Source organism: Musa acuminata, chromosome BXJ1-5 (genome assembly GCF_036884655.1).
Source record: "Musa acuminata AAA Group cultivar baxijiao chromosome BXJ1-5, Cavendish_Baxijiao_AAA, whole genome shotgun sequence".
Taxonomy (NCBI): Eukaryota; Viridiplantae; Streptophyta; class Magnoliopsida; order Zingiberales; family Musaceae; genus Musa; species Musa acuminata.
In genome coordinates, this window is record NC_088331.1 from 46,255,392 (window position 1) to 46,268,044 (window position 12,653).

At 36.8% G+C, this 12,653-nt stretch overlaps 1 protein-coding gene and 1 long non-coding RNA gene across 3 annotated transcripts; one reads left to right on the forward strand and one right to left on the reverse strand.

Moving 5' to 3' along the window:
• Window positions 1–2,665: 2,665 nt before the first annotated feature.
• LOC135674644 (lysine-specific histone demethylase 1 homolog 2-like) lies at window positions 2,666–5,859 on the forward strand. Of its 2 annotated transcripts, XM_065184697.1 has the most exons (3): window positions 2,666–4,524; window positions 4,824–5,383; window positions 5,476–5,859. In XM_065184697.1, exons 1-3 carry the CDS (start codon window positions 2,976–2,978, stop codon window positions 5,488–5,490), a joined length of 2,124 nt encoding a protein of 707 aa, XP_065040769.1. In that variant the 5' UTR covers window positions 2,666–2,975; the 3' UTR covers window positions 5,491–5,859. The 2 variants fall into 2 exon arrangements, with proteins under 2 accessions (XP_065040769.1, XP_065040768.1); XM_065184696.1 differs by having other exon boundaries at window positions 4,824–5,859.
• A 1,711-nt stretch (window positions 5,860–7,570) lies between these two features.
• On the reverse strand, window positions 7,571–12,630 carry LOC135674645 (uncharacterized). Its single transcript, XR_010513665.1, has 3 exons — window positions 12,466–12,630; window positions 11,648–11,718; window positions 7,571–7,973 (listed from the first exon to the last, which is right to left on the reverse strand). It is a non-coding gene; the product is annotated as an uncharacterized LOC135674645 (long non-coding RNA).
• Between the last annotated feature and the right edge of the window lie 23 nt (window positions 12,631–12,653).

Sequence of the window (12,653 nt, forward strand, 5' to 3'; positions counted from 1 at the left end):
GCATGAGCTAAACCGTGCTTGACTATATGAGCTGAGTCGTGCTTGGCCATAGGGGCTGAGTCATGCTGGACCATACCTGGTCACATGGGTTGAGTTATACGTAGCCACATAGGCCGAGTCACACCCGACCATATGGGCAGGGTCGTACCTAACCACATGGGCTAGTATAACCAATCAACTTAACTAAGGTTAAACCCTAATTTGACCCCTCTTATTAAATTATATTCTAATATTTTTAGAAGTAATTTAACATATTACAAAATAACAATTAACCTCAAATCCACTTTTTCATAAATTAACTAATTTAGATTCATAATTCTAAATTTAAAACTAATTAAACCATAAAAATTAGCACATAATTTCTTGAAACATAAATATGTCTAATTAAATAAATTAAAACTATTATTAAATTAATTAATCATTCTAACATCACATTTCAATGATAATTATTTATTAATCATAAAAATTTAAAATTAAAATATTATTATGCATTATACAAATTATAATAATTCTAATATCAAAGATTTTAAAATATAAATAAAAGTTGGTAATAAAAAATAGAGGATCTCTCTCTTTGGGGAATCCTTTCCTAGGGAAGGGAAGCCCCCTTTATATAGGAGAAAATGATTTCTCTCCAAAAGATAACCAATAATTTAATTTTTATTTTCCTTTCATTACAAAGATAGAATTATAATATTTATTTCTTATGGTTCACACACAAAAATAAAATTTAAATTATTTAATTTCTAAAAATCATATCACTCATAAAAAATAAATCAATTAATAATTTAATTAATTGATAAAATTTCTAACTTGTCCACATGATTAAGAAAATCAATTTTAATCATTTCCTTAACCATACTACACAAATAAGAAAGTTAATAATTTAGTTAAAACAACATATTATTTATGATAATTTAATTTATTTTAAGGGAGAAAAAATCATCGGTGATTACAATAGTCTAATGTAATAGCCTCACCTCTCATGCCTATGTTCCAAAGAGGTTTTAAAAAATCTGATTTATGATTCTATGTTATGTCTTCATAAATATCACTATTTATTGTATTTGGTCTAACGTTATCTAACAACGTTTGTTGTATTGCCCAAAACGGTATGACATGGGCGATACATATCGGTCCAGGTGTGGGGTGATACGTAGACCACCTCGTTTTGGCATCCAGATAAATTAATAAAAAATTAAAGAAATGATGGGGCCCTATCCAAATCAGCGTTAAAATGGAAAAAAAAAAAGTTCGTGAGCCCTCTTCTCTCATAAGATGTTGTCACCTCACTATTGTTGCTTCACCACTATTGCTTCGACGCTTCCTTGTTGCTACCGCTTTGATGATGTCGTTGTCTCATTGTTGCCTTTGTTGCTTCATAGGTACACTACTGCTTCTCTTTTCTCCTCTTCTTTCTTTGTCCTTCTTTGTTCCACCACGGCCCTTTCCACTTCTCCCTCTTTTTCTTCCTTGCCAAATCACTAGTACACACCGACATACCATGTATCAATACACCAAAACAGACCGATATGGACCGTTCCGACAAATTACTGAAACGCATCAACCTGAGGTCTAATAGGTAAGCAGCAACCTGCAGTTCCTTGGCCTGTATGACAATTCAAGTATTAAATAGCATGGCAAATGCAGAACGTACATTCCTAGTTATTGGACTCTTCAATTGAATCCTTTTTTAGGTCTGTAAGTCTTCCTTTACTTTGTCATTGTTTCCTGTATTGTCTTCATTATTGTCTATGCAAGTTATACAAACATAGCATCTTTCCTGTGCAGTACTTCATTGAATACATCATAATAATACTAGTTAAAGACAAATAGCAAATAACTTTCAAATTTTAATTGGAAATTTGTTTAGTGCCTCCAAAAGAGTTACTTGCTTGCATCATGATTTCCGTCAATATTTTTAATTCGCTGCATGGCATCCCAAGTTCATTCCTAAGGAATGAAAATTATGAGCTAACCAACCTAACACAATGGCCCAGTTAATATGACTAAATAAGATACAATTTCTTATATGATCGAGCAAGAAATAGCACATTGCATTACACAATGCACCAATCTAATACAGCTAACAATATTCAACAAAGAATCTCAAGTGACTATAGTCTTTACTTTTGGTCACAACTAAAGAGAATAAATGTTCTTGAGGAAGAAATTTGAACACATGAAAGTACACATGAAAGTGGAGTATTTAACAGGGTTTCCACAAAATATGTATAAGGAGATTTCTCCATCCAAGCCCTCCTCTTCTTCTTTTCTGTGATTACGGAACCATCAGACACCTAATTGTCATAATCACATATCAAGTGAAACGACAGCAACACAAGACTGCTTCAAACATGGTCCATGTTTTCTCTAGGTGTGAGCTTAGAGGCTAACTGGTTGAGCCCAAAAACAGATCTTGTGCGCTTAGTTCCGGCAGTGATGGTCACAGTAGATCCTCGTCTCAATCAGTAAACATACGCAAACAGGACATGAAGAGAGAATAAAAGAACAAAATACGGGCCGTACTATCGAACAAAACAAACAGAAAAGCCTTGAGCAGAAGATAAGCCAAAACCCTAGAACTTCCATATCTTTGTTTCAATGACACAAATCAACAAATGTGTAGAAGTTCGAGAAATCTTTCGAGGACAAGGAACAGAACCTGTTATAAGTTCTTCGGGCAGTTCTCCTCAGAGGAAGAAGGCGGACGCTGTAAGCGGAATCCCGCGGGTTCTTCTTCCCGGCCTTCTCTGTCCCCTAAAAGAAGACGCAAGAAAGCGGCCCTTTTTATGGAGGGGTTGTAAATGCAACCTGGTTTTGCAAGAACCGGGGGGCGCACTGCGGCCTTAGGTTAACCGCAGGTGACCGCACCCAACCTCACCCCGCCTCGTTCTTCGAATGCGCCCCTCGTGCCTCGCCGCGCATACAAAGCGTCGCCAAGATCCCGCATTTTCCGATCCAAACCCTCGCCGATGGACCACCCACCGCCGCCGCCGCCGACCGACGGGCGCCGGCCGACGCGGCGCGCGGCGAAGCGCACCAACTATGACGAGTCCGTCTTCGACGCCCTTCTCCACGACCACCTCGGCGGCTCCCGCCCCCCTCGCCGGCGCAACCGTACCGCGGAGGAGCGCCAGCGCGAGACCGAGACCGAGGCCATGATTGCCCTCTCCCTGGGCTTCCCCATCGACGCCCTCCTCGACGCCGAGGCCGCCGCGGGGGTCGTCCACCCGCCCGGAGACGCCGCCGCGCGGAACGACTACATCGTCGTCCGTAACCACATCCTCGCCCGGTGGCGCGCCAACGTGCGCTCCTACCTTTCCAAGTCCGAAATCAAAGAAACAGTCAGCAGGCAGTACGACCACTTGATCTCCAGCGCTTACGACTTCCTTTTGGAGCACGGATACATCAATTTCGGCGTGTCGCCCGCCGTCAGGGCCCAGTTCCTCGATGAGCACGACAAGGGATCCGTGATCATCGTGGGCGCTGGCCTCGCGGGGCTCGCGGCGGCGAGGCAGCTGCTTAGTTTCGGCTTCAAAGTCTTGGTTTTGGAGGGCCGCGACCGGCCGGGCGGCAGAGTCTACACCACAAAGATGGGCAAACAAGGCAATTTTGCATCTGTAGACCTCGGCGGCAGCGTCATCACCGGCATTCACGCCAACCCGCTCGGCGTCTTGGCGAGGCAGCTTGGGATACCTCTTCACAAGATTAGAGATTATTGCCCTCTTTTCAGGCCGGACGGAGGCCATGTGGACCGGAGTTTGGACGTTGAGGTGGATTTGGTGTTCAACAAGCTTCTCGAGAACGCTGCTAGAGTGAGGGAGGTGTTAGGAGAGTCCGCCGACGGTATCTCGCTGGGTTCAGCCATCGAGCGTCTTCAGTTGTTGTATGGCGTGGCGAGGAAGACCGAGGAGAGGGAGCTTCTTGATTGGCACCTCGCTAATTTGGAGTACGCCAACGCTGGTTGCCTCTCGGATCTGTCGCTTGCCCATTGGGACCAGGATGATCCATATGAGATGGGTGGTGATCACTGCTTCCTCGCTGGAGGTAACTGGAGATTGATCAATGCACTCTGTGAGGATGTGCCTGTCCTGTACAAGAAAACGGTAACAAGGATTGCTTATGGAGGAGGGTTTGTGGAGGTGGTAGTTGCCGGCGGACAAGTCTTTCAGGCTGATATGGTGCTCTGCACCGTTCCACTCGGCGTGTTGAAGAGTGGGACTATCAAATTTGACCCAGAATTGCCTGCTCAGAAATTGCAGGCAATTCAAAGATTGGGATTTGGCTTGCTAAACAAGGTTGCTATGATCTTTCCTTATGTGTTTTGGGGTGAGGAGATCGACACATTTGGATGTCTCAGCAAGGATCGATCTAAGCGTGGTGAATTTTTCCTTTTCTATGGCTATCATACTGTTTCTGGAGGTGCAGTGCTCATCGCATTGGTCGCAGGAGAAGCTGCCTTAAATTTTGAACATAGCGATCCTGTAGCTTCACTTCACAGTGTTCTTGGCATTCTTAGAGGTACTGTCTTTGTAGCATAATTTTGTTTCAGTTGTGCTGACAGTATATTTTGTTGAGCTTTCATGTAAACACTAATCACCAAGTCTAAGACCAGTCATATTGTCAATGTTTTAGTGTTTTAGCAAAGTGAATCATCTGAAACTCGCTCTGACTTGATAAATGATGCTAAACTTGTGTAAATCCAATAGTGAGTTGTAGCTTAGCAATTTACCCACACATTTTTACATGCTTGTCAATATTGTTGAAGATGCTCTCGACTTTAACACCTCAAGTCTTTAACAGGTTTTTGGAAAATGCAGGTATCTATGGTCCAAAAGGAGTTTTTGTGCCTGATCCGATTCAAACAATGTGTACAAGATGGGGTAGCGACCCCCTTTGTTGTGGTTCATACTCTCATGTCCGAGTTGGGTCATCGGGTAGTGATTACAATATCCTTGCAGAGAATGTTGGGGGTCGGCTATTTTTCGCAGGGGAAGCTACAAATAGAGAACATCCAGCAACGATGCATGGTGCCTTCCTTAGCGGTCTAAGAGAAGCTTCATGCATTCTTCAGACTTGGAGGAAAAATTTTATGGGAAAATCCGATTCTAAAAAGTTGTCTCAGAAGAACTTAAGATCATACAGTGAAGTGCTTGCAGACTTATTCAAGGAGCCTGATTTAGCATTTGGAGTCTTCTCGTTTGTATTTGATCCTTCTGAAGCTGAGGACCCAAAAGCACTAGGTCTGATGAGAGTCACCTTTGGGAACTACAGCTCGAGAAAAGAACTTGATGAGCATAGGCAATCATCAGAACCACCGCTTCAAGAATTCTATCTATATGCTCTTATATCTAGAGAGCAAGCACACCAAATGAAAATGGTGAGTGACAATGACAAGGGTAGATTAGAATTGTTGTGCAAAAAGTTCGGCATAAAATTGATGGGTTATACTGATACATGTGCTCTTGGTAGTTCCTTGATTATTAGCATTTCTGGTGCACGAAGAGGCCGGAATCGGAAACTCCAAACCATGCATCAGAAAATTTGGTCTTAGTATGCTTCATCCATGTACGACACCCATTTACTAACATAGATTCCTCGGAGCACATGCCTCATCTGCGATCGTGTTCAACCGAACACACGTGGAAACTAGGTGGAGAAACCCTATGTACTCTTCTATTTTGCAATGTACACTAATCCAAGTGTTCCATTCTTTTGAACTGATGAGAACTAGATTTTTTTGCATATATGCTGGTTCAATTGTTCAGCTAGTATATTTGTAGTTACATGAAACTATGTAAATAAATCTTCTATACTCTTTCTTGCATATATTGCAATATACACCAGTCCAAGGGATCTATCTTTCTGAATTGATGAGAACTTTTTTTTGTATGTGTGCTGGTTCAGTTATTCAATTTGGCGCTCTCATATTAAGTGCAGATTACTGTAAACTTGCTGGTCACCTTTTTTTTGGATATTGCTCATGCAACAAATACTTAGACAAGTAAAATGTGATTTAGAATTTTGGAAGGAGGTCAACTATCAATAATCAATATTGGTCCAGAAATTAAAGGATATACAGAAAAGATATATAACTTAAAGAATAATATCTTCAACTTGCAAATACATGATTTGAAGTACCATATAAGGGGATCTGTTGAGTGTCAAAGTAAAAGGTGGTCCAATAGGTTATCCCTGCAAATCGAAAAATAATTTGAATATACAAACTAGAGATAGTTTATAGAGTCTGATGCTCTAAAACTATGTATAATTTGTATATTTGAAAATACAAAATAATCTATTAGAGTATGTATAATTGTGTTATCGTTTCAATAGAGAATAAGATGAGAAAAAAATCATTTAAGATGATATAAACATATGCTAAGGAGTCCTTTGATCTATAAATAAATATTAATGTTAATGGTACGAGAAAAGGTTGAGAAAGATATAAAAATATTTTTAATTAAAACTATAAATAAAGATTTAAGTATTCTGAAATTAACTAAATATATGATTTTTTTATATATCTGACAAAAGATGCACGTAACTGATCCCAAATAGTTAAAACTTATAATCTTATTATTGTTGTATAATTATGTTATATATTGATGAAATGTCAGCAAGGCCAAAATATGAAGCAAATAACTTTGATTAGCCCTTCGATTAAAGAGTATCAGTGTTGTTTATCAATTTTGGTATTTGTGCTTATAAAGGATTTATGATGTTGGCTATCAGTAGAGAATAGTTGAGAATATTAGTTTCAGGAACTCAGAGAATTACCATTTAGAAAGATTATTACTTGCCATGAGTGTTACTTTTCTTGCAAAGCAAGCTGACTATTTTATTATATGGATGAAATTTATTGAGAAAAATTATCATTTGTGCTTGTTCTTGAAGAGGGACTTGGAAATAATAAACAAAAAATTTACTATGAAACTTCAAAAAAATGTAGTTGCTTACCTGGTTTATTCTACATGGGAAGTGGATGATGGATTATGTGGTATGCAAAATTTGATGGATCTAGCAGCAGCAATTTATGCTCAAACACTGTAATTCATGTGATCAAAGGCATGTTATACTTTGAGTTATTGGATTATACATCCATTTAATGACTCTTGCAATTGAGTCATGAGATTCAACTTGTTCTTAGTTGCTGACTTGCAATTGAGTCACACTAGGACTAAGCAAACAAGTAAAAGGACAGGAAGCTCATCGTTGAAGAAATAAGTTGTAGGGAAAAGAATTGGATGATCATCATTTAAATCACAAAAACTGTTTCAAAATAAAGATAAGGCTCTTACATTTATCTTTGCCATTAACAGAAGCCTCGGATTCACATCTCTCTCCTGATCATTTAAATATTATTTTTATTTGGGAAATATAGCCATTCCAATTTGCAAATCCACAAAGAGGATGTTATTACATAAACAAATGACTCTGGAACAGAAAACTATCTCATCTTTCCCTGGAAATATTAATCAACACGGAGGGCAATATGCAAACAATTCTTGGAAGTGAGGCACAGATTGTATAACATGCAAAATGTTCATCTCTGCTTTAAAGAATCTGCTCAAATAAACATAATTGTATCACATAATTTTTGGAAACACATGCACTGTAATATTTTTGTGATTTTTCCATTTAACAGAGACATTTAATCATGAACCAAGAAAAGAGCTTTACATCAAGTACAAACCATAAGAAGGTCGAGTGCCAAAGGCAAATAATCGTTGCAACTCAATAGGATTGTGGTTATTCCGAGGATTGCAAAATCCCTCCTACATCGGCAGCCAACAAAATTACAGATGATTTATTGCAAGCCATGTCTCTCAGATTTCCCAAAGGATGAGCCATAACTTCGGATTTCTCCAAGGAAAGCCATGTCTCTCTGATGCTTTATTGCAAGCGACTTTGAATTAATGGAAAGGCTGGGCATCCTGGCAAATCTAGTGCACCATTTTTTCACCCACCTGCCAAAGAAATTTGATTCAGCTAAAATTGTAAAAGATGTAGTGAAACTTTAACCATTCAACAAGCTGATCCCATTGATTTATGAGATTGATAGTACATGTTTTGTGTGCAAATAAGAGAATAGCTATGCTTAACTAGAATATCCTTGCTCCGAAGATAGATTTTATATGCCAGTTTTATTGGAACATGCTAGTTGTTACATATGATGCCATGGCCACTCGACAGTACAATATTGAATATGTTTGTCATGAAATCTGGAAGTTGGTTCCAAGGTATTACATTGGTCTGATACTGGAATACTAAAAGACCATATTTACTGGCTTTGGTTATCTATGGTTATCCTTTGTCAACTTTATTTTGTTGCATCAATATATATATATATATATATATATATATATGCTCACATTAGTTCAATATCAAATTAGATTCGAGATTTCAGTTAATGGCTACCCTATATTGCATCAATTTGAAAGGAAATAATCTCGTAAAGATTTGTATATCTACGCCTACTCAAATCTGCTTATGGGCCATACCCTAAATTTTGCACGAATAGTAACAACACTAAAGCTTCATTCTAGATAGAAGAGAATGAGGGGATGTAATGACCGATGATTTTTTTCTCCCTTAACATAAATCAATTTATCATAAATAATGTGTTACTTTATTTAAATTACTAATTTTCTTGTTTGTATAGTGTGGTTAAGGAAATGATTAAAATTAATTTCCTTAATCATGTGGACAAGTTAGGAATTTTGTTAATCAATTAAATAATTAAATAATTAATTTTCTAATGAGTGATATGATTTTTAGAAAATGAATAGTTCAAATTCTATTTTTGTATGTGAACTATAAAAAAATAAATATTGCATTTTCATCTTTGTGTGTGAAAGCAAAATAAAAATAATTTTTATAATTTGTATGATGCATAATAATATTTTAATTTTAAAATTTTATGATTAATAAAAATAATCATTGAATTATAATATTAGAATGATTAGTTAATTTAAAGTTAATAATAGTTATAATTCATTTAAGTAATCATATTTATGTTTCAAGGAATTATGTGTGAATTTTTATGATTTAATTAGTTTTAAATTTGGAATCATGAATTTAAATTAGTTATTTTATAAAGAAGAATATATTTGAGGTTCATTGTTATTTAGTAATTTTTAAAAATACTATTAAAAATATTAAAATCTAATTTAATAAAACGATTTAGATTTGGATTTGACTCGAGTTAAGTTGATTGACTAGACCAGCCCATGTGGCCATGTATGACCTAGCACATATGGTTAGGACCCAACTCATGTGACCAAGTATGCTTTAGCCCTTATAGCTAAGTACAGTTCAGCCTACGTGACTAAGCATGACCCAGTCTATGAAACCATGTATGACGTTACCCATGTGGCCAAGCATAACCCAACTCATGTGACCACGTATGATCCAGCTCATGTGGCCAGTCACGACCTAGCCCATATGGTCAAGTATAACGCAACCTATATGGCTAGGCATGACCAACCCACAAGCGAGGCATGACCCAATTCAGTAGTAAGGCTCAGCCTAAATCGTGAGTGAGGCTTGCTCTAGCCCACGAAATTAGGCCCGCCCAACTATAAAATTGGTGCTGAACATATCGTCGTCCCTCTATCCAACCCATTGTACCTCAGCCCAACTTGCTACTTGGTACAAGCATGTGTGGCACACGTGACCCGTCCAAGGCTCGAGTAGGTCAATTTAGTCTGGGCTAGCATTATGCGACATAGTCCAATTTTCTCTCCCTTTATTAGCTTGAGATTGTTAGTTGACTAAATTAGATAGGTTTAATCGATTAAAGATGATTCAAGGTGATTCTATACTAACTCGATCGATTCAAGCCCAGTTGACCTAATTAAAATCAATTAAATCTAAATTACACCAGTTTAGGATAATTCCAAATCGATTCTATAAGGATTTGAGGTTGGTTGCAGTAGATCCTAGTTGAATTAAGTTTGGTTCAAGCTAATTAGGCTATTCCAATTAGGGTTCTGATTAATTAAGGACTATTGAAAGATTGATGCCTCATATATTTATGATTTGATGAACTTAAAAATTTTATCTGAAGATATCATTTAAAAATAATTATTTATTAATACTTATTTTTTAGATTAAATTGATGATATTGATGTGATTGTTATCATTTAGTATATGTGACTATGCTAAGTAATCTATATTGGAAGTGTAACATGTGAAATAAGCTACAGGCCCATCACAATATAGGGCCACCAATAGACATAATCTAGCAGGTCATACATAAAACATGATCCCTTTTAATATTTTATCATATTACTTCTTGGATGTATACATGAATGAATATAAATTAATAATCATAGTTGTTTATGTATCCCTGTGAAAGACAAGTAGGGTGATTCCCTTCATAGATTAGCGGGCTATTATATGTGATGATTAAACGATTCCTTCATATGCTATTGAGAGAAATGTATCCTCACTTGGATGAGTGAGGAATAACACTCCATCTGTTGTTGGAAGTACGATATGGGTTCTCCCCATTTACTGTTAAAAGAAATCTATCTCGTAGAGTATGACTCTGTTGGAAAAGTATACTATCAAGTGTGATGTACGTCTTTGTTATCTAACTGTTATGTATGTTATCGAGATGTATTATATATGACTGATGCATGATTTTATTTACTATATAAGAATTATCATTATTTTTCTAATATATGAGTTTCATAATGAATTGATATGTTATCATTTCATATATTAAATTATTATCATTTATATATGTTTTACGAATATTAAAGATTATTTGAACATACAATCTAGATATTATGTAAAATTCTTAGAATATGATAATAAAACTTGATAAAAAATTATGACAACTTTAATTTCTAGGGTCTGTCTACATCTACGTAAGTTATATGGTGCAGAATCTTTTATTCATCCCAGTATTTCTGCTCATACGAAATGGATATGATCTTTTTCAAATTTTAAAATATAAATGAAGTTTCTTTAGGTTATCCATAATACAAATTAAAGTCTAGTCACTTTCTTTCATCTAGAACGTTCTAGAATGGAACATAAAAATATTCTTTCACTTGAATGAAACCTGGAACAGTGTCATAGTTACATATAGTTATATAAGTAAACATTAGTTTCTTATTATTTCATTTCATAGAAATTGGAGGTAGATTACCTTCAAAATAATGAAGGCAAAAAGTGATGTTGTACACTGCAAAAAGCAACCCAGTATCCAATACAGCCTTCTAAATGCAAATATACCATGTATCGATTAAATATTTAAAAGCTCTTATATGCCCCCCCCAAAATCAAATATTTATGCATCAAAATCTTCAAAAAACATCCTTTTTCTTCTTTTCTAAAATGCTTCCCAAACAAAAGATATATACAAAATCTTTATGCCCCTTTTTAATTAAAACATGACACTTAAAAGCCTCTATAAGTTATAGGTGGTGTAGTTCAACTTTATATGATAATAAAGAACAATCTAAGCAAATTCGTGTAGCGGCTTACAGGAATGACTAATAAATGTAGTTAGGATAGTTAACATTGAAAATAAATCTTCATAAAGGAAATTTAACTGTAATCAATAGCTTTTCCTTGTAACCTACCACTCAAACACCTAAGAAATATAAACTATGTATATAAAACTCACATGTTCTTCCTTCCATTTAGATGGACTGAGTGGGTCTTCCCGCATGTTAACCTTAGGTGGTCCCTGATGATCTGTAAAAGAGTAAGGAAAAAAATAAGTAATCAAATAGCATAATAAAAAATAAAAGAGACATGTTATCAAAGAAATATCTTTTTCTAAGAAAAAGGAAGCAAAGGGATGTAATCAACGCATAGAATAATTTTATCATATAAGCTATGATTGAATCCAGTGTTGTAGAAACAATGGCTTGAAAAGAAAACTGGAGAAAGACTTTCTCCAGTTAAAATACATGAAAGAGAAGTGGAGAGAAATGAAAAGATGAAAGGAACCATCTTGCTCCAAACGCCTTTTTCTTTCTCTTCAAAAGTGAGGAGAAAAGGAAGATCTTTAAGTGATCATCTCTCGTCCCCTTTGTTACCGAGCAAGCGAATGAAAGTGGTGTTCTCTTCGATATTCCCTCGTTTCCTTCTCCTTTTCTTTTCCCTTGGCTTTTTCTCTATTCTCTCTCCTTCCTTATGAATTTGCTAACGAGAGTGGAAAAACCCTAATGTACGAAATAGAAAGTAGATTAAATTAAGAAAAAAGAGATAGATTACAAGCATTTCCCTTATAAGGGATAAAAACTTGGGTTTTGTACGGAAAATAAACAAATGGCGCCCAGAGTACAAACTCGCGGAAGCCCCGACGTTCTAATCAGTCGGTACCGCATAATGGAACGATTACAAATAATAAGAAATATCGAATCACAAAGGATAGGAATCAAGAACCGACGAGCGCGCGCAAGAAAGACATGGAATCGGAGCGGAGAAGAGATGTACTTCCACCACCGGCAAGGCCCCGCCGAGGCACGAGGTTCGCCGCAGCGGCGGAGGAGCATCATGAGGAGGAATCCGACGCAAGCGCCAATTGACCCGCAATGCCTCGCTGTTGGGGTCGCGACCTCCTCCGATCTTCCGGTAAAGAGCGGGCCGGCGAATGAGCTACAAAACCAGGCCATAATAATAAT